This window comes from Oncorhynchus gorbuscha, linkage group LG05, assembly GCF_021184085.1.
Source record: "Oncorhynchus gorbuscha isolate QuinsamMale2020 ecotype Even-year linkage group LG05, OgorEven_v1.0, whole genome shotgun sequence".
NCBI classification, from domain to species: domain Eukaryota; kingdom Metazoa; phylum Chordata; class Actinopteri; order Salmoniformes; family Salmonidae; genus Oncorhynchus; species Oncorhynchus gorbuscha.
The window spans coordinates 25,034,905-25,060,966 of NC_060177.1; the positions used below are offsets into that span (position 1 = coordinate 25,034,905).

Here is a 26,062-nt window from a genome sequence, read left to right on the forward strand (position 1 = left end):
TTGTTGGAAAAATTGCTTGTGTCGTGCACAAAGTAGATGTCCCTAACCGACTTGCCAAAACTATAGGTTTGACTCCAACCTAAGTCTATGTAAACGTCCCGACTTCAACTGTATATTGAGTTGAAGAGGACATGCTGGAATGAAGGAGAATGTTGCTCAAAACAGGGCTCATTAAATAATACAGAATATTCTGAGCATAGCTGATAGAATTGTGATGTATAGAACAGGCACGTTTTCTATCGTTCCTGTTTTATACAGTACATTTCTGACTGTCTTTCGGAATGTTCTGTCCTGTTAAATATTCCCCCAGTAAGCACATCCTAAAGATATAAACAAACCCTCAAACTAAGGAAACAACCCGCATTCTCTTCTGTAGTGTACGTGTAAAGAAGCTTGGAGTCAGAACGTAGACCAGAGGGCTCGGCCTCGGCCCCTTACTGAGGTAGTTGATTGGGTGGATATGAGCTAGCCAGAGCAGAGACCCACGTTGGCAGCGTGAGACAGAGAGAGGTGTAGCTACCGGTAAACTCCAGCGACTGGGCTAGCAGAAGGGACCCGAGGCGAGGGAAAGAGCTATGGGCTACGTGACTCACTCCTACCACTGAAGGTCCATGTGCAAAAGATGGAAGGGTGTAACTGCTTCTGTCACAATGGGCTGCTAAGTCAAAGTCTGCTTGCCCCCAGAACAGAAAATCTCTTGACAACATGCTTTATCAATATCATTAAGTGAAACATTCTTGACCCTGCTCTTCTTTCCTGCCAATCTGTAATAAATTAATGTTATTTGTTGACACAGGAGTTTGGGTATCAAGCCGTTGGACACAGAAGCTGCTGGAATTTCAACCAGCATGAAATGGTTCTATCTGTGACCATGGCAACCCATAGGCGTAGTGGAGTAAGTCATTGTAACTGTTAGTGGTCCAGTGTGCTGCCCCCAGTGACCTGGTCCTGCTAGGGCAGCTTCATGAAGAGGCTGTTGTCCAGAGAGGGGACAGGCATGGGGCAGGGGAACTGGAACAGGCTCATGTCTGCCGTCAGGGCAGCCATAGCAGCTGGGTCATGCTCTATCTGACCTCTCAGGGATGGGTCAATCTTCTCCAGCCGCCGTTTCAGTCTCTTGGCCTCTCTCTCACGGATCAGCCTAGCCTGCCTCTTATCTGGCGTCTCATTGGCCCTCTTCATCCGCATGGCCTCCCTGTCGCGCAGAAGCCTCCGTGTCCGTTGCTCCTCTGTCTCCTGCAGCCTCTGCATCCGCTTGGCCTCGCGGTCCCGCAGCCTCCGCAGCTCCCGCTCCTCGGGCGACTCGTGCTCCCGCTTGGTCTTCTTGGCGGAACGCTCGCGCTCTAGACGGTGCATGCGTGCCTCCACCGGCTCGTTCTTCCTGCGCATGGCCCACTTCCTCATGGGAGACTGGGCGTCCACCAGCTGCTGGTAGGCCACACAGCTGTTGCACACCAGCAGCACTCCGGCCGGGTGCACAGGCATGGGGCTCAGGATGTCTGGCAGCAGGGGTAGGCCTGGTGAGGGGCTGAGGGTGTCAGGGAAGGAGGGGGGCGAAGTGAGGAGGCTGTGGTGCAGAGAGGGGAGTGGGTGGCCTGGGAGGTGTCCGTGACCTTGGCCATGGTTGTGTCCCTGGTTGTGTCCGGGGTTGTATCCCGGGCCGTGGTTCTGTCCCGGGATGTGGCCTGTGCCACGGCCAGGGTTGTGTCCTGGGCCTTGGTTTGGGCCGTGTCCTTGGTTGTGGCCGAGCCCGTGGCCTTGTCCCAGGCCATGACCGGGGTTGCCCATGGGGCTGCTGGAGAGAGACCGGGACATGGAACAGTTCTCATCTCCACTGCTGCATTCCATACTGCTGCCTGTGTTCAGGACCTCTCTGAGCTTCTCCCTGTGTAGGGGGGCAGAGACGTGAGGAGTTACAGGACACAGCTGTTACAGGCTAGTGCAGACAGACAGCCTAACTCTCTAAACTCTGTAGATAACCCATGTCATTGTGTGCGTGAAAGGCTGAAGCACTACATTTACATTACATTTAAGTCATTTAGCAGACGCTCTTATCCAGAGCGACTTACAACTAGGGTATAGGGCTGAAATGAGGTAGTAGTGGTGGAGGAGGCACAGACCTGTTGAAGTTGTTGGTGTCGGTGAAGCGTGTCCCACACACAGCACAGTTGGAGAGGCGGTCCTCAGAGTGGATGAGAAGGTGGCGCCCCAGGGAGCCTGGCGAGCTGAGCGCGCGCCCACACACTGGGCACACATAGTTCTTACTGCTGCCCATCAACGATGTGTGCTGCTCCACAGAGAGACAGGGGGACAGAGAAAGAGGGAGCAAAAGGGAGAGAGGTGGACATTTATAGTCATTTAATTAGGTCGACCACAATCGTTTTGTCAGTGTGTTTTATAAGAGACATAAGAGACATTTTATAAGACAAACCCCAACAGTGCATATCTAAACATACACATATCTACAATTGTGGCATAAACATATGTGGTTAACACTACACCATCATGTGAGAAAGTACACAAATGGAAGGAGGAGGAAGTGGTTGCTGGTAAACGTTTAATTCTGTCTCAGTTACAAAACACTGGCATAACTTCAAACTGGATGAAACATCCAAACCTTAGGTTTGACACATAACCCAGAAATGATCACATGACCGGATCATAATTATCCTTCCCTCTTTAGTGTAGTGATGACAGTAGGAGGTTTAAAGGTGATTATCTAACCCAAGCCCATTATCCCCCTGATCCAACCGCTGAGGCTAAGGAGGCTTTGGTCCTGTCTGAATACTTGGTGCCATGGTGGGCTGTCTGGTACTGTACTGTCCTCACCTGGTAGACGTGTGTGATGAGCTGCTCGGGGCTGCTGAACTCCAGGGTGCACAGAGGACACACACAGCTGCTCATCAGGTCGGCCCCCTCCTCGCTCTCCTGAGAAACACAGAGGCATCAGTACTACTGTACACTCAGATACTGTGGATGCTATGAGGAGCTACCATACAGATCTGTTTCATCAGTAATATGTATGATAATGATTGTGTAATAATACAGTAAGTTATGTAATGGTGGTTCTGTCTAAACTGAGAATGTAGGGCAAATATTAGAAGAGGATTTCATGTGTACATCTAAAGGGTGGATATGCTCATCCTCTCTACAGTACCTCTATGGCTGGTCCAGGGAGCAGGAATCCTGAATGGTAGGTCATAAGGTTGTGTGTGTGTGTGTGTGTTGGGTGGGTTGAGGGTGAGAGAGAGAATTACCCTCAGGCCCCCAGTGACTCATTGACTGTCACTATGACACACTGTATGACTCTGCCATGGGTGTGAATCACACCACACAACCTGAGATGCTTTCGGTTTCTGGGGTCCGAAAGTGTGAGGATATTCTGTGAATCGCCAGTTTACAATTGACTAACGCAATTTATTCAGACGTATTCTTGTGCTGCATCGCTCTTTTTGTACGATTATCGAATAACATAATTCTGGAAAATGGACAGAGCGGGGTGGGGCAATAACCTTTCCACATATGTCTAGAGGGCCAGATGACCCTGAGATCTGTAGAACACTATCAAATCAGGAAGGAAATGCATGTGTGAATCAGCAACCAGGCAGGCCTGCACTCAGCGACCACACAGTGCTAGGAGGAGAGAACACCCCTCCATGGGTAACCCTGACAGCGACACTCACTTCTTTAACTCCCCTGTGGTGTGTTCTCTTGGTGGAGGTCATGTGGTCGTCAGCTGAGGTGTTGGAGGATGAGTCGTGGTTGTCCAGGTCGCTATCACTGTCTTCTATGGGGGCAAACACAGTCCTATCAATATAGACAGACAACAGAGCTAGTCATTCTCTCACGACACTCCCTACAGAGAGTATGTCACATTAGGGTCAGGTAAATGCCCTAAATGCCTACCTGAAATGCTGTCCTGTTGGGAATTGTTGCTGTGGCATTCGCTGTCCTCGATGAAATCGTCCCTGCCATCCATGTTAATAGTGTGAAGGGGGCCTGCAAAGCCGGTGTTGTGGAAGGGCCCTGTGAACAGAGGAGTCACAGGGAGATGATAGGACCATCAGAGGGAGGGGTGAACTAGGCATATCCACCTGATTTTCAAACACTTAAAACATGGAAGCCAAATGCAGAAACTATGGATACAACTTCCTTTCGCTGATAAATCCTGGAAAATACACCATATCACTGGCCTGCTAACGTGCCTGGACCTTGTAGGCTAACAGCTGAGAAGACCCCAGAACTGATCCAAATGGTTGCCCAATCAGGCAGGCTACATGCAGCCATTTCTAAATTAACATTTAAAAACGCTAGGCTTTTGAGCGTTATTCAAATGAAAATAGGCTATTCACTGTAGTTTACACCCTAGACTAGAGTTTTGTACTCAATTGAAAACAATAACATTCTTCATTACATTGTGTTGTAGCCTAGGTAGGATACATTTCTGGTACCAGGGGACTGGGAGGGAGAGCACTCAGCACAGCCTCAGGGGCCCACAGTGTAGGGTACCTATGATTTCCTGATCGAATAAACTTGTTTTTCCTTTCGTAAATTGACTGGATATATTCACTGCAGTATTAAGCCTAACATTGAGCTTATGAATTATGAGCTAATATGCATATGTTTCTAATTTAGGAGATCTACATCCCAAGCCTGTCCCAGAAAAAGCCAGACTACAAAAGCTTGCTGGACACTTATTTTCTTTAACCTACTAAATTAGCCTATTAGAGGAGATATACCTGCTGAATGTAAAATAGGCTACAGCATTAAGAACGGGCATGGAGTTAGAGAGGAGATGCCCATATTTTCCTATAGTAGGCCTATTTTAACACTGGGCTACATCGTGACAAAACATGAGTGGCCTGTATATGTACCTTTCTGGACCTTCTAAACTGCTGAGAGTAGTCCCAAACTGATCCAAATGGTATCAAAAATCAGGCCTAGGGGTTAGTAATATGCAGTTTTTTTGTTATGCATTTTATTTTTATTTTTTTACAAAATAGGACGTTTGAGAGATTATTCAAATTAGCCTACATAACATGGACAATAATTGTGTACTCAATTGATAACAGTAAAACTTTTCTTGCACTTTGACTGGTAAATATTGAGCTTCTTACTTCAGCTACACATTACTAGCCTCTCTCTTCCAGCTGTTCTCATTCACAACAGGCTATAGCAGGGGTAGACAACACTGGTCCTGGAGTGCAGCAGGCACTTCATGTTTATTATTTAATTGACCTGGAGGATCAGGTGTGTTGAATTTAGGCAAACATTGAACTGATCAATTAGCTCAGTTGGTCAGGTGTGGTGCCTAGTTGGAACAAAATCCTGTAGTACCTGCAGATTGTTGAGGAGAGAAAGTGCATTGGTGTGATCACTTTTGGACAGTTATTATGATAACACTGTTGCACTGATGCATTGCAAATGGTTTGCACAGGACAGAGAGATGAGCACAGTGAAAAATAAGACCCAAAGAAATTGACAACCATTAGAAAAATGGAAATCACTTGCAAACCACTTGAGCAATGAGGCAATGACATGCTGTAATAGATGTGCAGGCAATATGGTGTTTGTTATTGAATAGCTACATTTAAATACAGTAGGAGTTACTATATTGCTTTACAATAGGCCTACATTGACGTATTAGTTGCAGTTGTCACTATGACAATGAACAGACCCTGAAAGTACCGAATGGTCTGAACCAGTATCTGTGTGTTAGAGAACGCATGGTGACCTTATTAATAGGCAGCGTGCAGTAGGATGCGTTGATCGGTTTATTGACACGTGTAGGAGGACTTCAGAACAATAAACGTTCCTCTAGTGTGGATGCTCACCAACGTGTTAATAGTTATGTAGCCTATAGTTTATCATTATAGTTATTGGCTTGGTGCCTGGCCCTTAACTCTGACAACACAACTAACGTTATTATAACAACAGAACTAGCCTAGTAGGTCTAGTGAACAGAGAACTTGAATGAAATAAATGTAAAATTACACTTATATACTTGTTTACTTGACTTTTAAACTGTATACTATAAAATGACTCCAAATAATTGACCCTGGCTAATTTGCCACCGGCGAACTGCAGTAGAGAAGTAAAGCGAAAGTCGAATCCATCACTTCCGTTGATTGGCTGTGCCCATAACGTTTCAAAAATAAGGGTGGATACGATGGGAAAGTGTGACCACTAAATGTCGACTTTTTATTTGATTTTTTATGTTCTTTAAACGCAACAGACACAGATGCAAACAGGACGCAAATGAACATCTTAAAAGGCATCGGGTAGAAGTAAATTAATACACAAATAAGAATATAATTGTATATCTTAAATGACAAGAGTTTGAGAATTTGGTTATATAACCTTGAAGCCCATTCAAAAACCGGAAGATCGAGGAACCAAGGCAAAATGGGCGGTCACTTTCCCATCAAATTCTTGATTGAGGCAATCCCCTCAATGACATAGGAAAAAAAGATGTGTATTCATTTGATATAGTCAGGTGTGTATAATATATTGGAAAATACAACCAGTAGACAAAGCCTTGGGGTAAAACGTGCTAGGCATAGGAATGACAGCCCTGGAACAGAAGATTGACAGGTCAGTATAGTGCAAGGCGGAGCGTGATCATGAAGTCAGGGGAAGACATTTCTAGAGCACAGACCTGTAATATTCAACATGGAGGGCATAACAAACACCAGAGAGCCTGGTGTGTAGTCTGTACTTCAGTTACCTGGTGTAGGTGCTGACTAGCCACAAAAATCCAAGCAATCTATCACACATAGCCTACTGAAGAAAGTGCTTCAGATTAGAATAGCAAGCCTATCCAGCATTAAAAGGAGCAGTAGCTACACACATAAACCCAGCATAGCTGCTATAATACACTAGTACAAGACGGTTATAGAAACACAACAGAAATACATGAAAGACCTGAACCTTTTAAACACAATCATTCCCCGAGCCTATATGCAGTTGACAAGGATGCGTTCATATTCACTGACATGCCAATATAATGCTGCATCAACACATCGCAGAAGCGCACGTTGACACATGCACACATAACCAGACCCCCACTTTTCACAGAAGCAGAACGAACACACACACACGCTTATCCAGGCATGCTGCAGTCCCAGGGGGAAGCAGCCTGCACTCCTTTCCAGTAGCAGCCTGCAAGGCAGTGTTTCTCCCTCTCTCAGTACCACCCACACACTGCACAGCCTGGCTCACCCTCTGTCCTCCCTGTTCATACGCAGCTCTGACTGTTCTATATCCATACCAGCAGCTCTGAGGGGAAGGCCAATGCCTCATACCAGTGGAGCCCATGTGTGTCTGCTTAACCCCCTCACATGGAACTTAGCATTTTACAGCATCTCTGCTCATTGCATTCGTATCCCATTTCCCCTCCTATCTACACCCAAGCTTGACACAATTGGGATGGGAGCACAGGACCTCTCCAGTTATTAGTGACAGTACACTCATTCCTGAGGACCTCTCCTGGCATCAGTATCAAAACAGGATCAGAATACATTAATGGGAGATTTATCCTTTTTAGATATCTCAAAGGTAAAAATATATATTTAAACTGTAACAGTTTAGGTTCCATAGCCCTCCAGTTATCACCCTCTGCTTCTGAATGCAATGAATTCCCCCCTCCCCTTTCTGTCCAGTCTTTCCATTCAGTGTGATGGAAGGAACATCTCTCATCCAGTTACCTGAGGCTGGCAGAGGTAATTACAGCCTCTGTTCTAATCCTGGAGCAACACACCACTGAGGAGCATGGTCTGTGTGTGAGAGGGTTGAGGATTAATCTTCAAGTATCTTTTTTTTTTCAAACTCCACTCTAATCATCACAGGGCTGTCATACCAGCATTAAACTTTTTAGCGGAGTATGGTATGTGAAAATAGTTTGGGCACAATCCCCATAGTGATCCAGGCACTCATTAGCATTGGTAGAGTGGGTCTGATTGTTGAACTATGAACTGCTACAGACTGGCTCCACAGCACACAGCCAATGATTGATGTGTGAGAGCTACCCATCCCCCACTGCTAGGGTCTGTCTGTACATCTGTCTCTCTTCTCCCTCCCCATGTCTCTGCCACTCTGATGTTATCTCTGAGTCTGCGTGTCTGTAGGCAGGAGGTGACGCAGTGTCTGACTGAATCCAGACAAAGACAAACTCATCAGCCAACAGACACAGAGGGAGAGAGGAGGAGGAAGGGGGGACAAAACAAAACAGACAAAAGAGAGAATGCCAAAACTCTACTCAAACACTAAGCAATGGGGCTCCTGTTGAATTCAAGCTCCCCTCTTTTTTTACCCACCCTCTGCTCCAACACACACAGTCACACAATACTGTCTGAGTCTCCAGGAAGTGCTGGGGCCCCTGCCTTCCATCTGTGTACAGGCACTATGGTGTTCAGGACCATGGGAATGGTGAAACACAGACATCAGCTAATCCCAGACTCCCAGATCATTTATCACGTTGCCTAATTGACAGCCTGGTATTTAATTAAGGCAAGGAGGACACTACCATCACCCCTTTTCTCCAGAATCCCTCCCTCTCTATGGAGCCCTTCTCCCCAGTGAAGTGTCTGAAATGATCCCAACTCTGCTCTCAGAGAAATCAACACAAAATGACCCATCTGTATGGCTTCCTCAAGTATGTGTGTTGTAAAGATGATACATTATAGATCCACAATGAAGACTATTCTGATACAACCGGACTATCAACGCATGCTATCAAAACAGACCTGTTTATCATCACCAACCCTTTCAAGGCTAATGAGACTTCTAACAGAGCTGCTATGCTTTCCCACTACCCCAGCCATGATTGGCTCAGACAGGCTATCTGATTAGTTTCCCATGCTGGTAATGTCTGTGCTCTACATCGAGGGACATTTCACATCAGTTCATGACACAGACATCACTTTTAAGGATTATAATAATGTTTACTTTGACGGTGGGTTAAGAAAATGGCCAATTGTCATTTTATAAGCTGTGGTATGTGTGTGAATGTGTGAATTTGTCTTGCACCAACTGTATGTGGTCATAGGAAAGTGTGAAGGTCTGGTTCATTCGGAGGGTAATAAAAAAGACAGTTGTTATTTCATAACTATCAGTCAGAAGTAGTACGTGAAGCTTGTAGACATCACTGTAGAAGCCCCCCAAAAAACACCTTAGGATTGATAATGTGTGTTGTATTATACCGTGTTTGAACAACAGAGTTCTATGGACCAATAAATCGAGAAACACAATGCATCCTTACTGTGTTACTGTTTCCTGTGACAGATGATGTTATTAGCACATAGGGATTATTGAGGCCATTAGAGCAATACGCACTTCGATACGCCTACCTACCTACAGCACCCGATGTCACAGGAAGGCCAAAAAGATCATCAAGGAAAACAACCACCTGAGCCACTGCCTGTTCACCCCTCTATCATCCAGAAGGCGAGGTCAGTACAGCTGCGACCAATAGACTGTTTTTCAGCTTCTATCTCAACACCATCAGACTGTTAAACAACCACCACTAACACAGAGGCTGCTGCCAACATACAGACTCAAATCTCTGGCCACTTTAATAAATGGACTTAATAAATGTATCACTAGTCACTTTAAATAACACAACTTGAATAATGTTATCCTACATTACTCATCTCATATATATACATACTTTATTCTATACCATCTACTGCATCTTGCCTGTCAACAAGGCCATCGCTCATCCATATATTTATATGTACATGTTCGTATCCATCCCTTTACATTTGTGCGTATAAGGTAGTTGTGAATTTGTTCGATTACTTGTTAGATATACTGCATTGTCGGAACTAGAAGCACAAGCATTTCGCTATACTCACATTAACATCGGCTAACAATGTGTATGTAACCAATAAAATGTTATTCTATTTTGAAAAGGACCCTAAAGGACCTCACTGTATCGTTGGGTTCGATCCCCTTGGGTGGACTTATGAGTCCTCAGGCATCCAGTAGCCTACATTATGAAGGATCAGCCGGCCAATACATCATGCTCTCAGTTTGGCCTTTTAACATGCATAGGAAAGGGACATCATTACCATCAGTAGAAATGTTTGTCAGGCAACTGCACAGCTACCAAATCTGTGGTACCTAGACTATACCAGCTCTGGAGTAGTCTCCCACTGGAATTGGAGGAATGGTGCTTGCAGATAGCCCGAGTAGCTAAAGTAGTCAGTGACACTGAAAAACACCCTCCCCTAAAGCTGGTGACTATGACGGAGACAACGACACTCATGGAACATAAACTTAAAAATTGAGAAATAAAACGTGTTTTAGTGGCCACAGGCATTGACAGTGCCAGTAGTATGACCGACATTGCTATTCTCCACTGGCTGTACTGGTTCTGTATTTAAATCTAAGATGTCAATGTGGAGAGCTTCTCCAGAGAAACAGAAAGTACACTCAAAGCAAAAGCATGTTGTACCTAGTTTAAACTGACATTTTACGAGGGACATCATCTTAAATGGATTCTGAGACCAATAAGGGTGAAATCTGTCCTACTCTCAAGACTAACATTATTTGCATTGGTAGGCTATATCATACTCTCAAAACAAGAGTTGAAAACAGGGACCAGCATGCCACAGCAGGTGTTCATGCAGTCTCTTCTTAAAACCCACCAACATAAGCTCCGGTAAACACATGGAAATAACTATCTGAATAGTTTCCCTCAGAGAAAACGACCTGCGCACGCAATTGTGAGGTTGTCATCTCCATACAAATATGAATATCATAGTATTAGTAGCCTAATAATGGTTAATGATAATTTGTTTGGCTCAAAGATACAGACAGTCGTCAGTGTCACGCGCGTTGATTCAATGTATCATCAAAATTATTAAAATATTGCCGCTTGTATCAACGATGGTGATTGACACATTGTCTTGCAGTTCACAATTGCAACCGTGGCAAAAACAATCGTCTAGTTAGATGGATGGAAATGATCCTCCTCACTACTTTTCAACAAGTAAAAATGGCAGTTACAATATCTTAGATACCTACAATTAACTTTGAAGGGGTTGTTCTGTTTTCGCCTGGACATATTATCCCCCACTCCCGGTTGGAAAAAAATCGAATCTCCTCCTAGCCCAGACAGATTTGAAGATTCCCCTAAGCAATCCAGCTGTATTCCGTAAAGGGACTCCCTTCCGAGTACAACAATAACACTTAAATTATTGAAAATAAATACCAAATACCAGTTGATCAAAATGGTCTACCCAGGCAGAGATGAACACAGCTTACACCATTGGTGAGAGTCGGGGTCATTTAAATGAATACAAAACAAATAGCCTAAACAAAAAAAATAAAAGCACAAATGGCCTGGATACAATCTGATTCACTTCAATTTAAAACACTCTCCAGTCGATCTAGATATATTTTTCAAATGATAGAAACTGCGATTAGGGTCCTATCCAACCCGGACTGGGATGTTATTTGCTCAGCAGCCCCGAGCAGCTACAATCCTGCGTTGCTGTAGCTTTGCCAATGCACTGCAACGATACCTTGGCACAGCTTCTTCTTCTTCGGTTATAATGAAGTTCGCACATTTTGTTTGCGCATGCCGCCATCTACTGTGCGGTAGTGTGTGGTCGATCATGTACATTTTTGTGATACAAAAAAAAGGGTTGGGGGGAATAAATAAAAATGAACCACCAACTAACCCTACACCCATTTTTTTTTTAAATCACCACCCCATTCCACTACTTTGACCCTAACTGACCCTACACCAGGATCCCATGACTAAACCAGAATGTGAACAGGGGAAAACTTCCATCAAATAGTTTGACAGCTTGGGAGGACAGGACCTACACTACTGGTGCCAGCAGTGGGAAACCCATGATTTCTCTGGCCTTTGATGGAAGTTTTCCCCTGTTCACATTCTGGTTTGTACATGGGATACTATATTTTCTGGAAAATATAGTGCCTCCAAGTATGGGAGTGTACTATTGCTTCTGCCAAGCGGTCTGGACCTCTATGGCACATGTAGTAGTGTGCTCGCTAGTCTGAAACCTGGTGACGCTGGTTCAAACACCCATCCAGTTGTTCCTATTCAATCTATGTACAGTATATTTTCAGATGGCAGAAATAAATGTATACTTCATTTTTGTTTAAAGAATCTACGATGAAGCCCATGTCCTGATTGAACTTAGTGCGGAATTGTCAGTAAAGTACACTAGATGGAGCCCACACACCTCACAAAATGACAAATGTCATAACATTACATGTTGACGTCATCACTGTCCGCCACGAGGTGAGGTGTGCGAACCGCAGCACGACGTTGAAAGACAATATTACTCATCCGCACATTTCGGACACATCTAAATACAACAAAATAAGATACAACAAATAGCTACCTAGCTAGGTAGAACACCAGCCAAGCAAAATAATCAGACTGTTGCGTGATATATTACCAATACTCGAAGCGTGCATTAATATTTCTAAACGTCTCACAAGTGCAGCTAGAAAGGCAGGCATATGCTAGCTAATGGGTTATTTAGCTAGCTACTACTAGCTATAGCATTATTGCAGTGGTAAAATAAACATGTTCGTATAACCAAAATGCTTACATACATACCAGCAACCCATGTTACTCACTCAAATATCACATAGCAGTGTCGAGGCAGGTGGATTTGCTAGCTAATTGAGAGTTCTGTAAATAATTTGCGCGTTCGCCTGTTTGAGGTCTTCATTCCTTTCTCGTTCTACAAACGTTGAAGTTTTGTTTTTTTCGGTGTAACCCTCCGCCTGCGGTAGAAGTGCTGAGGCTAGGAGAGCCACCATTTTGAATGTCTGGTCTGTTCCTCCCTCCGTCGCAAATAGAGAAGATTCCAGCTATTTTCTGGTATCAATACGGCTAGTGAGTATAACTTTATACAACTATGTCAGTTAAACAGAGTTGTTTATTTTGATAATAGCTGAAAAAATCAGCACGACTTTGTATTAAACCTTGGTGACAATAATCCATGTTGGCGCTACATGATCGGAAGTGAGGCTGCGCTAACCACCCAGTGTACCGGGGGGTTGTCTGTCAGAGAAGCGTTAGCCTGGTGTCGGCTAGCTGGTATGCTTACCTGATATGTACTTGTGCGATCTTTAACCTTAAATCTGTTTTTATACTGAACTTTTACTTGCCTACACGCCTTCAATGTATTTCAACATTGCATTTGGTTATTTGCTGTGTAACTGAAACGAGATGTCCGGTAGGGCAAGGTAACTAACGTTATCTAGTTGTTAGTTAGCTAATCCTACTAGCTAGCTAACCTGCTAGCTAAGTCAGTGCGATGAAGGCCTCTTCGTGATTGCGTAGCTAGCTAGCTAGCTAGCTCTAGCTATGCTCTGTATGTCCACTTGCTAAAAGGGTTTACTTATGTCTGAGAAATTAGAAAGCTGTAATTGTGCCATGCTCGCCCTGAAATGGCCTCTGCTCGGACGTTAGATTGCTAACTTGTTAGTGCCAATGCTAACTAGTGGTAACGTGACAATGCATAATATATTTGACAGGTGTGGTTAAATGTTCGTAAACTTTTGTGTTCAAGCTAACCACCCTACCCAGCTAACGCGTTACTAGCTAGCCAGCTACTCGGTATGCGGAATGTAGCTATATACCGACCATTGGTACTGACGTGTACGTTTACCTAGCTCTCTACTTCAGCTAGCCAATTATGTTAGCTAAGTAGCTAGCTAACGTTAACTTAGCTAGAGCAATACCATGATGTGTTCAAGTTGAACTGTAACGTATACCCACGCTTCAAATAAGGTGTGTGTTATACCTAGCTTGGGTGTAAATGTTTCTACGTGGTTGCAATGAAGTCAAGCTTACTAACGTTACTTAAGCTAGCAACTATAGTATTGTTGCCACTTAACGTTAACTAGCGAACTAGTTAGCTACAATACTCACATACTGGTTGTGATTATTAGGCTAGTTATGTGCCATTACAGCCATTGGGTTGTTTTATTTGAGCTTGCTGCAAGTTCTTAAAATATTTGTATCTTTTTGAATTGTGATTTCCTAGTTCCATTTTGTCACCTCTTCTGTCAGTCGATTCTCCTGAAGTCAACATCAGTGTCATATACTCAAAGACTTGCTTTTTTTCATTGCATGTTCTTTGTATTTGCATTAAACCAGCTGACAAGTGCCCATGTTTGTACCTGCATTTTCAGCCAATTCAATGAAAGCTTTCTGTCTACAGTACACATATTGGTAGGCCAATACTTGGCTAAACCATGTAGGTCCAATGTTTTGTATAAATGTTCTGTCATACCACTTGCAGAATAGTTTTTTTGTTGGAATGGAGGTAGCATCCTGTTGTATCTCTATCTTTTCATTCAGACTCAATCATGGACACTCTTACTGACAGTTGTGGCTGCTTTGTGTGATTGTCTCTAGCTTCTTGCCCTTTGTGTGCTGTTGTTTGTGCCCAATTATGTTTGTACCATGTTTTGTGCTGTTATGTTGTGTTGTCGCAGGTCTCTTTATGTAGTGTTGTGATGCGTGTTTTGTCCTTATATTATACATATTTTTAATCCAAGGCCCCTGTCCCCGTAGGTTGTCTTTTGGTAGGTCGTCATTGTAAATAAGAATTTGTTCTTAACTGACTTACCTAGTAAAATAAAAACACAACCAATTAAATATCTCAGTGAGAGCTTGGCTGAGCAGTGACAGCAAAATGAGTGGCAAAGAGAACAATATGCTGAGATATTGTGTTGAAAGGAGCGGTCCCTCTACAATGGTGGCTTCAGAATTATTTCTGTAGCTTAATGAACTTCATCTGCACAACTTTGGTTAAGGGGGAAGTAAATTGTGGCACATACTCCAGTTCCTGTATTATTGAATAGTGTCGGGGTTCTCAATTGGAAAGAGCCTCATTGATGGTGTGCGTTGATTCTGGACATTGGAAATTGTCCCCAGTGGACTCTTCCGTGTGTTGAGGTTGTTTTCTCTTGCCACTGGTTGCTAGGCTCTGCAGGCTTGTGTATCTTCCAGAGTCTCAGGAGAGGAATGGGCAATTCCATTCACACAGGAAATCTGCCACAGTTGGTGTCAGATATGATCCCTTCTGTGGCTATATGAGGGTGTTGATATAAATCAATATATCATTATTATGTCTTCCTTTATGCCCATTTTGTTCCCAAAGCAGTCTTAAATAACATGATCAAATGCATCAGTATGCATGTGGAGGACAATAGCCTAATTCAACTGGAACAGGAATAAGTTCAGGTGAGTTTGAGATTCTCCCCCTCTAATTGATCAGGATAATGCCTCACGTCAGTCATTCCATTTGACAGAAATGTTTTTGGCTTGTTGGCTGTTCAAGCTCCTGTGAAATATAGCGGGGCTAAAATCTGTAGCGTGGCCACCCAGCCAAACAGTACTGTTTTTGTCCTGGGAGAGTAAGGCTGAGCAAAACTGATGTTGGTGAGTGTGTCTGGTGGTTGCTGCTCAACAGTTCAGCATGTGCAAACTTTCTCCACCTATAGTCTTCCTAATCCACTTATTGTGTTCAACCTGTCCTCTGTCGTGACCAAACGTGTCTTTTGTGCCAGCTTTTAGGGACATAATAAAGAAAATATTGTGTCTTACATGTTGTAATTAATAAAATAATGTGTGCTTATAAAAGTTATTGCAACATTGTAGTAGAACAGACATTTCATAAGTCTTTGTTAGTCTAGCAGAGACTGGATTTTCCATATTTGTTGTGTGCGCACACTTAGGAGCACATAGGCTGATTGGGGCCTTTGGTTACTTGTCAAAGGAAATATAAGCTTTTGTTTTGCTCGAGTCATTAAGCCTAGGTGACAGGCCTGAATGTGTTATGATTCATGCATTAAAACAGATTCCTGGACTATAGGGTGTGAATTACTTGTTGCAGTTAATTGTACTTTCTTGTTCTATCTGGGAGTGACGGAGGTTGCTAATGCGTTGTGCCTAAGAAGAACACTTCTTAGCCATGACGTTTTACCATGGGTTCTCATCTATGCTGCCCAGTTTCTGTTTGAATGTTAATGGAAGGGAGTCCACCTGCTCTTCTGGAATGTGCACTGACCTTCTGTTGCACTTTGATCACAGTGAATTCTTACATTATCAACATACTGGCTTGTGCAACTATGCTCCTTTCTCTGTACCTTCCTTGATCTATTTAACTTCCTCCAGACTCCACGGTAGGGCTGGGCGATATGGCCTAAAAATCTTATATATATTTTTTTTTTCTTCTTAAACATATGGATATTCACAATGTGTACATTATATGACAAAGTATGTGGACAACTGCTCGTCAAACATCTAATTTCAAAATCATGGGCATTAATATGGAGTTGGTCCCCCTTTTGCTGCTGTAACATCTTCCACTCTTCTGGGAAGGCTTTCTACTAGATTTGTGAGGTTGGGCAATTAGGCCTGTCTCGTCGGTGGCATTCCAATTCATTCCAAAGGTGTTCGATGGGGTTGAGGTTCGGGCTCTCTGCAGGCCAGTCAAGTTCTTCCACATTGATCTCGATAAACCTTTGCTGTATGGACCTTGCTTTGTGCACGGGGCCATTGTGATAAAACAGGACAGGGCCTTCCCCAAACTGTTGCCACAAAATTTGAAGCACAGAATCGTCTAGAATGTCACTGTATGTTGTAGCTTTAAGATTTCCCTTCACTGGAACTAGGGGTGTATAGCCAAATCCTTTATTTTGAACAACCATTTAAAAAAATCTAAATATGCTTTTGTTATACAATTAAAGGTCAAACAGTCAGCGATAATCTAATGAATTGAGGACTTGTGAAGTTCTACCAAGGCTAAATTCTAAGCCTTCCATGACCATAAAACCCATATTTTATAACAACAATAGTTTAACCTGCTTTTTTGCCATCACTAAAGTGGCTTTCAGGTCTATGAAAATGCCATTAAAAGAATAAATAAATTAAATTGAATAGTAATCATGTATATAATGTACAATTCAAGTTAGGAGTTTACAGACTTTTAGGTTGGAGTCATGAAAACTCGTTTTTTCAACCACTCCACAAATTTCTTGTTAACAAACTATAGTTTCGGCAAGTCTGTTAGGGCATCTATTTTGTGCATGACACAAGTCATTTTTCTGACTTTTGTTTACAGACCGATTATTAAACTTATAATTCACAATTCCAGTGGGTCAGAAGTGTACATACACTAAGTTGACTGCCTTTTAAACAGCTTGGAAAATTCCAGAAAATTATGTCATGGCTTTAGAAGCTCCTGATAGGCTAATTGACATAATTTGAGTGAATTGGAAGTGTACCTGTGGATGTATTTCAAGGCCTACCTTCAAACTCAGTGCCTCTTTGCTTGACATCATGGGGAAAATCAAAAGAAATCAGCCAAGACCTCAGAAATAAAATTGTAGACCTCCACAAGTCTGGTTCATCCTTGGGAGCAATTTCCAAATGTCTGAAGGTACCACTTTCATCTGTACAAACAATAGTACGCAAGTATAAACCCCATGGGACCACGCAGCCGTCATACCGCTCAGGAAGGAAACACGTTCTGTCTCCTAGAGATGAATGTACTTTGATGCGAAATGGGCAAATCAATCCCAGAACAACAGCAAAGAACCCTGTGAAGATGCTGGAGGAAACGGGTGCGGAAGTATCTATATCCACAGTAAAACTAATCCTATATCGACATATCTTGAAAAGGCTGCTCAGCAAGGAAGAAGCCACTGCTCTAAAACCGCCATTAAAAAAAAAACACCTACGGTTTGCACATTGGGGAAAAAGTTCATACTTTTTGGAGAAATGAGGTCTAGAGGTCGACCGATTTTAAATGGAATGGCCGATTTCAAATTTTCATGACAATTGGTAGTCGGCATTTTTGGACACCGATCATGGCCGATTACATTGCACTCCACGAGGAGACTGCATGACAGGCTGACTACCTGTTATGTGAGTGCAGCAAGGAGCCACGGTAAGGTGCTAGCTAGCATTAAACGTATCTTATAAAAAACAAGCAAACTTAACATAATCACTAGTTAACTACACCTGGTTGATGATATTACTTGTTTATTTAGCTTGTCCTGCGCTGCAAATAATCGATGCAGTGCCTGTTAATTTATCATTGAATCATAGCCTACTTCGCCAAACGGGTGATTTAACAAGCGCATTTGTGAAAAAAGCTTGGTCGTTGCACCAATGTGTACCTAACAATGACAGCCAACTTGGCCAAACGGGGGATGATTTAACAAAAGCGCATTCGCGAGAGAAAAAAAGCATAATCGTTGCACGAATGTACCTAACCGTAAACATCAATGCCCTTTCTTAAAATCAATACACAGAAGTATATATTTTTAAACCTGCATATTTAGTTAAAAGAAATTAATGTTAGCAGGCAATATTAACTAGGGAAATTTCATCACTTCTCTTGCATTTATTGCACGCAGGGTCAGGGTATATGCAACAGTTTGGGTCGCCTGGCTCGTGGTGAACTAATTTGCCAGAATTTTAAGTAATTATGACATACCATTGAGGTTATGCAATGTCACAGGATTATTTAGACTTATGGATGCCACCCGTTTAGATATAATACATCAATAAAATCCATGCTTTATTAAGTTAAAATAAGTGTTAATTCAGTATTGTTGTAATTGTCATTATTACAAATCAATTTTTAAAAATCGGCTGATTATTCGATCTCTGCTTTTTTTGGTCTTCCAATAATCGGTATCAGCGTTGAAAAATCATAATCGGTCGACCTCTACTCTATACCATACAAAATTTGTGGGCAGAACTGAAAAAGCGTGTGAGCAAGGAGGCCTACAAACTTGACTCAGTTACACCAGCTCTGTCAGGAGGAATGGGCCAAAACCCACTTTATTGAGGGAAGGGTTAGGGTTAAAACATTTGACCCAAGTTAAACAATTTAAAGGCAATGCTACCAAATACTAATTGAGTGTATGTAAGCTTCTGACTCACTTGGACTGTGATGAAAGAAATAAGTTTAAATAAATAATTGTGTACTATTATTCTGACATTTCACATTCTTAAAATAAAGTGGTGATCCTGACTGACCTAAGTCGTGGAATTTTTACTTGGATTAAACGTCAGCAATTGTGAAACTGAGTTTAAATGTATTTGACTAAGGTGTATGTAAACCATGGACCTTTACTGTACATGCAAATGAATTTGATCGCCCAGCCTTACGCCACGGTGCGGCTAACTTGACCTGAAATTTTTCTCAGCTGTGTGTGTGTGTGTGTGTGTGTGTGTGTGTGTGTACAACTATAGTACCTGACAATTTTTATTAGGTACACCACCCTGTTCCTGAAACTGGATCGATCCTACAGACAGTGAGTCATGTGGCCGTGACTTCCTATGTAAAGGAGGCATTCAGTTACTGTTCGATTGAATGTTAGAATGGGCAAAACAATTGACTTTAGCAACATTGAGCATTGTGTGATCAACGGTGCCAGGTGGGCCCGATCCAGTATCCAGAAATGGTTATCCTCCTGGGCTTTTCACACACGGTAGTGTCTCATTGTGACAAACAAAAAAACATCCAGTCAGCGGCAGCCCTGTGGGGGAAAACCTCTTGTTGATGAGGTCGAAGGAGAACGACAATCATGCAAGCTAGCAGGTGGGCCACAAACGGACAAATAGCAGTGCAGCACAACAGTGGTATTCAGAACAGCATCTCGGAAAGCAGTAACATTTCAGTTTACTTGAGTGTCCTGCAGTCCCCAGACCTCAACCCAATAGAGCATCTTTGGGGAGATTTTGAACTGGCTGTTCGCAGCATGACTGGACCGTCGTCCAATCTGCAGCGTCTGCGTGATGCCATCGCGTTAGCATGGACCAACATCCCTGTGGAACGTTTGACACCTTGTCGAATACCTCAAATAATTCAGGCTGTTCTAGAATAAACTGTCCGGTGAAAGTAAATTAATTATCTAAGACGTGCCAAATTGAGGTTATATCCAGCTCAGAGCTCCCGCTATGCATTTTGGTTTTCTAAGTGGCTAGATGTCAAGATCAAGCTCCTTGGTTACAGCAGGGACAAACAATCCCCTCCTGGATTAAGATCCATGTTGCCTAAAACATTTTTTTAAATAGAAATAGCAGCACTTGTGTGCACTCAAAGTAATACTGTATACCGTGGTTTGGAAAAAGTCTTTGATGTGATGATAATATAACTGGTGTTATTAATTGGATTGTCTGTTCTCTGTTGGACCTTTTTGTGTGTACAACACCAGCCTTTATATTTTCCCTAGTTCTAAGAGAGCCTCTTCTCTGTCCATTTAGCAAGTGCATTATTTTTTTCAGCAACCGCATCAGCTCTGAGGTGGCTTGATGAAGAAAATGGCTATGTTCAGCAATTAATTACTGTCGTCCCTCTTGCTGTAACGGCTCAATTATGCTATCCATGCTAACCGATACGAGCCATGCATCTTTTGAGATGGGAAGTCATAAAGCACCTCTTCTCCACACGCAGGAGCCAGCGGTAATAACTTACTCTCTTTGTTCCTGGCATAGTGGCGCGTGATGGATCCCCTGTTGTGGTGGTGGTGCATTTACACACACCCCTCTCACCAGGCCCTTCACTGCAATAAACAAGGCCTCCTCCAGACCCACTGCTGGTGCCAGGCCCTTGACCTTGTTCTGCCCACTCCAGCCTGCCCAGGGTTTCTCTTACAGCCTCTGTCACTCTGCTGTAGTACTGTAAGTGTACACTTCCTGAATGCACTACAATAGAGGGTAGGCTGCAGTGTTCATTGCTTTAACTCAGGTGTTGAAAGTCAAATGTGTCAGTGCTATAGGGGTTTCTAAAAGCAGGAAGTAGAGTTTGTTTAGCACACCCAAGGACATTGTGCCTTTGGAATGCCGAGATCTGTTGGTCTCTTGTCGTACGAATCACTTTCTTTGATTTGGCGTCTGTGTTTCATGTGCAGTTATTACACATTCATATTTTCCCCTTCCACGGTCTCTCATTGTGACAGTTTGTATTACTACTTTCTTTTTTACTGAATCTTTAAGGCCAAAAGCCTATTGAGCAATTTTGTCTCGCTGTTTCCGGATTGCTCTCACTAGCAGACAGTTCATGAAGGATTGTGATGCTCATGCACCATTTACCTAACTAATTCCTGCAGGTTTTAAACGTAGAGTTTCTAAACCCAGAGGCGCAACATCGTGAGACTTCAGGAATGCTTGCAAAACGGACCAAACAGACCAGGCGGTGGTTTGAAAATTCAATGAGCGAAGTGAATCTTCCTTGGTTGTTAATTTTCTCGAAGTCTAAAGGCAACCTAGATTCTAGTAAATTTCTTAAGTAGTTGAACATGTTGTTACTCCAATCTCGTGAAAGTAAAAAAACTGACAGCTTTTTCATTTTCGTCAAACTACTTTTATATCGAAGGGGTGACTTTGAATTGACGGCCTGCACATGCGCAGTTCGGCGCGAGATGACTGTTAGACCCGACGACGCATTTCTGCTCATGAGCTTAGCTAGCCAAATTTTTCATGACATCACCTACAAGTGTGATCGGTGATTTCTATAGGCTAAAACTGCTTCTCCAATCTTCATACTGTACTCTTGACTTACAGTCTAGGTCTCATTTACCTGTTTGTATATTTGATCCTCTGAAATGGGCATGAGACTAATTTAGTCAACTAGTGCACAGATCCAACATGCGGGCTGCTTCTTGACCAGAGGTCACTGGATTGTGGTAGTGTGCACATACAGACTAGGTGGTCAATGCGCAGGACAAGCAACTTGCTGTACCTTGCCGGCCTCTGAGACCACAGGCTTTGGGACGACCAATGTGAACTCGATTGATGGTGAGTGTTAGAACACACAGGAAGTCTACTTATCAAATAGGAAGTAGTACAGTGTATTTGTCATCTTGCCGCCTACCTATAAAAACAAATCAAATCCCTCTATCTCTGAGTCGGACACATACCATTAATGGGGTGAGAGATTATATGCTTGTCTAATAATTTAATACTGAATGCATCCTCTCATGGAGCAGCGTTCTTGTTAGAATGGGAGTACATTAGTAACATCGTAGAGGCACGGTCCTGTTAGTTCTCTTGTGTTTGTCAGGTCTGTACCTGGCTGATGTTTTACAACTGGGGCACTGTGCTCCTGTTATTATTCCTCTGTGTGGCTGCATGTTAATACTGGAGAATGTAATCTCACCTCCAAGCATGTGCCCCTTCAATATTTAATCACCCTCCACTGGTTTGAAACCTTAGTGCTCTCTTCACAAGCTTCTGAGCAAGGCATTCTCCATTTACTCGTCACATTTTGAGGCTGTACTCACAGAACAATGCTAATTTGCTATTCAAATATTTATAATCACATATGCTGCCAAAAATACCATTACAAGAGTATGCTTCTATCTTATAGAATGAGTGAGCACCCATGGCTTCCTAATGATAACTATATAATGAGCTAGACAGAAGTGGTGGTCAGGTGATTTTACTAGCCCCCCAGCTACTTGCACGTTAACTCAGAAATGCATGAAGACAGACGCTCTGTGGACCCACATCGGCCCAGGCATTCATGTTAATGGATTTGTCTGTAGTAACGCCATAAGCAATACACATGTTTGAGAAACAAAGTTACTGATCTTATTGTCATTTTTTTCCATACTTTCAAAATGACATAGGTCTACTTTCATCTACTGGTTGTCAGATTAGAATGTGACTTTGCAGTATGGCCCTTGTTTAAAAAAAAATAAAAAGCCACCTGTGCCAACATGTTTAGTTTCTCTGTGTTTTCCAGAGGATGCCAGCGCCGATCAGACTGCGGGAGCTGATCCGGACCATCCGGACGGCTCGGACCCAGGCAGAGGAGCGTGAGATGATCCAGAAAGAGTGTGCTGCCATACGCTCGTCCTTCAGAGAGGAAGACAACACTTACCGCTGTAGAAATGTGGCTAAGCTACTCTACATGCACATGCTGGGCTACCCAGCGCACTTTGGGCAGGTATGTTTAAAAATAACACTATGTTCTTAATTTATTAACCAACATCTGTGAGTGTCTTGTTTCTGGCAGTGAATGTGTCTCTTGCTGAAGAGAGCAGTTTTGTGAACGGATTAATACGGCTCAGTGTTAAACACCATAGTGCCCTCAAAGCTCATCACAAAGCTAAGGAGTCTAGATCTAAACGCCTCCCTCTGCAACTGGATCCCGGACTTCTTGACGGCCCACCCACAGGTGGCAATGGTAGGGAACAAAACATCCGCCACACTGATCTTCAACAAGGGGGCCCTTCAGGGGTGCGTGCTCAGTCCCCTCCTGTGCTCCCTGTTCACTCATGACTGCATGGCCAGGCACGACTCCAACACCATCATCAATTTTGCCGATGACACAACAGTGGTCACCAACAACGATGAGACAGCCTATAGGGAGGAGGTCCGAGACCTGCTTGTGTGGTGCCAGGACAACAACCTCTCCCTTAACGTGATCAAGACAAATTGTGGACTACAGGAAAAGGAGGACCGAACAAGCCCCCATTCTCATCGACAGGGCTGTAGTGGAACAGGTTGAGCGCTTGAAGTTCCTTGGTGTCCACATCACCAACAAGCTATCATCGTCCAAACACACTAAGGCAGTCGTGAAGAGGGCACAACAAAGCCTTTTCCCCTCAGGAGACTGAAAAGATTTGGCATGGGTCCTCAGATCCTCAAAAGGTTCTACAGCCGCACCATCGAGAGCATCCAGACGGGTTGCATCACTGCCTGGTGTGGCAACTGCTCGGTCTCCGACCGCAAGGCACTACAGAGGGTAGTGCGTACGGCCCAGTACATCACTGGGGCCAAGCTTCCTGCCATCCAGGACCTCTATACCAGGTGGTGTCAGAGGAAGGCCCTAAAAATTGTCCCAAGACTCCAGTCACCCTAGTCATAGACTGTTCTCTCTACCACATGGCAAGCGGTACCGGAGCTCCAAGTCGAGGTCATAAAGGCTTTTTAACAGCTTCTACCCCCAAGCCATAAGACTCCTGAACAGTTAATCAAAGGGCTACCCAGACCCCTCTTTTACTCTGCTGCTACTCTCTGTTTATAATCTATGCATAGTCACTTTAACTCTACCTACATGTACATATTACCTCGACTAACCGGTGCTCCCACACATTGACTCTGTACCGGAACCCCCTGTATATTGGCGCGCTTGTTATTTTACTGCTGCCGTTTAATCATTTGTTACTTTTATTTTACATTTTCTACTTAATGCTTTTAGGGGAAAAATAAAAACTTGTTGGTTAAGGGCATGTAAGTAAGCATTTCACTGTTGTATTTGGCGCATGTGACGTTCAAATTTATTTGAATTTTGTTTTCCAGCTTGAGTGCCTGAAGTTGATTGCGTCCCAGAAGTTCACTGACAAGCGGATAGGGTACCTGGGAGCCATGCTACTGTTGGACGAGAGGCAGGACGTCCATCTACTAATGACAAACTGCATCAAGAAGTAAGGCAGGCCAGAACCGCATTGGCTACATACAATTATTTGTAGTGTAGAGATGAGAGCTGTGCTGCAGGAGGTGGTGATGTGCACCAATGGCAGTATTCTGTTACTGCGAGAATTGTTACTCATGAGTGGTGCTCACATCAGCAGCGTGCGCTTCTGATGTTGGATATGGAAACAGCCCCATAACCTGCCGGATCAGCTGTTGCGTCTTTTTCTCGATCTCTTGCTCTCGTGCACATTTTTCTTCTTTCCTGTCTCCCCTGCTCCTTCGTCGTCCCTTTTACCCACCTCTCCCTGTCTATCTTATATTTTCTTCTCTCCGTCTTTCCTCTTTCTCTTCTACATCTCAGCGCCATCCTATATCTCTGATCTGTTATCTCCCTGTGAACGGAGACACAGCCACATTCCAAAGTCTAAGTTGAAAATGAACGGAGACCGGGCATTTGCCATTTAGACCCTTAGACTTTGGAATGGTCTGCCAGAGATCAAGCTTTCAGATTCAGTGCCTATTTTTAAATCCCTGTTGAAGACACACATTAATAAAGATGCTTTTAATGTATGATTTTGAATTAGTTCTCTTTTTTTAATTCTCCTTCCCCCAGTCTTTTTCTTTGCTAGTACTTTTATTTTATGATGTGAAGCTCTTACTTTATACACTATATAAAGTTATTATTATCTGCTATCCACTCATTCTTCCTCAGTGATCTGAATCACAGCACACAGTATGTCCAGGGCCTGGCCTTGTGCACCCTGGGCTGCATGGGCTCCTCGGAGATGTGTCGAGACCTGGCTGGAGAGGTGGAGAAGCTGCTCAAAACATCCAATTCCTACCTGAGGAAAAAGGTACCTAATTCTCACCTAATCCCACATTCACTCTTTACAAAGTAGTGTTAGTCAGGTGATTAGTTTGATGTGTGTCAGCAGACCTGCCAACCTGCACACAATTTGAGGTCAAAGTATGCTGGTATGAAAAACTACCCTAAAATACGCTTCTATTGGTATAACCGTCTGAAGTTGGAGCTGAGCCAATCAGGACTTTGGCGAGGATAAAACATCTCTAGCTCTCCACTCCGGCACGCCCCCTGTAGTCGTAGTAGTCTACTAATTTCCTCCCTCGAGCGGAATGGCAGCTCTCCACTTTGTCCGTTGATACCACTGATGTGTGAGGAATAAGTGTAGGGAAAATGGATAATTAACTATTTGGTGAATACATTTTCCAAAATTGTATGTGTTAATCAAACACGTGACCACCATTATTTCGTAGTTAGCTCCTTCCGCCATTAAGACTAATGTGTTAAGTCAACAGACATGGCAGAGAGAGCTGTTCTGCTAATACTGTCCTTCACAGAAAGTTATATTAGACTGTGTTAAGATTAGTACGCCTATGTTGATTTAATCAGTTGTTGATCTGGCCTCTTGATCCAGCTGTATGTCAACAGTAGGTAATGTTGTGATAATAATCAGTTGTTGATCTGGCCTCTTGATCCAGCTGTATGTCAACAGTAGGTAATGTTGTGATAATAATCAGTTGTTGATCTGGCCTCTTGATCCAGCTGTATGTCAACAGTAGGTAATGTTGTGATAGTAATCAGTTCACCAATGACAAGGC

The 26,062-nt window shown here is 43.3% G+C and overlaps 2 protein-coding genes across 12 annotated transcripts in view; one reads left to right on the forward strand and one right to left on the reverse strand.

The window, feature by feature from the left end:
- LOC124035738 (zinc finger protein 821-like) lies at positions 1-12,927 on the reverse strand. Of its 8 annotated transcripts, none has more exons than XM_046349360.1 (6): positions 12,622-12,927; positions 3,907-4,026; positions 3,684-3,787; positions 2,830-2,928; positions 2,121-2,287; positions 1-1,885 (listed from the first exon to the last, which is right to left on the reverse strand). In XM_046349360.1, exons 2-6 carry the CDS (start codon positions 3,977-3,979, stop codon positions 952-954), a joined length of 1,377 nt encoding a protein of 458 aa, XP_046205316.1. In that variant the 5' UTR covers positions 3,980-4,026; positions 12,622-12,927; the 3' UTR covers positions 1-951. The 8 variants fall into 8 exon arrangements, with proteins under 8 accessions (XP_046205316.1, XP_046205319.1, XP_046205315.1 ...); XM_046349363.1 differs by having other exon boundaries at positions 3,684-3,807; XM_046349359.1 differs by having other exon boundaries at positions 12,602-12,927.
- The window catches only part of LOC124035736 (AP-1 complex subunit gamma-1), a 27,530-nt gene continuing 14,203 nt past the window's right edge, over positions 12,736-26,062 (forward strand). For 2 of the 4 annotated variants that reach the window (XM_046349352.1, XM_046349356.1), the window contains exons 1-4: positions 12,736-12,883; positions 22,767-22,970; positions 24,329-24,453; positions 25,155-25,296. In XM_046349352.1, the coding sequence (XP_046205308.1) occupies positions 22,770-22,970; positions 24,329-24,453; positions 25,155-25,296 (468 nt within the window). In that variant the 5' untranslated portion in view covers positions 12,736-12,883; positions 22,767-22,769. Of the gene's footprint in view, positions 12,884-12,938; positions 13,088-22,748; positions 22,971-24,328; positions 24,454-25,154; positions 25,297-26,062 lie in introns of those variants that run through there. The other 2 variants (XM_046349353.1, XM_046349354.1) reach the window with 2 other exon arrangements.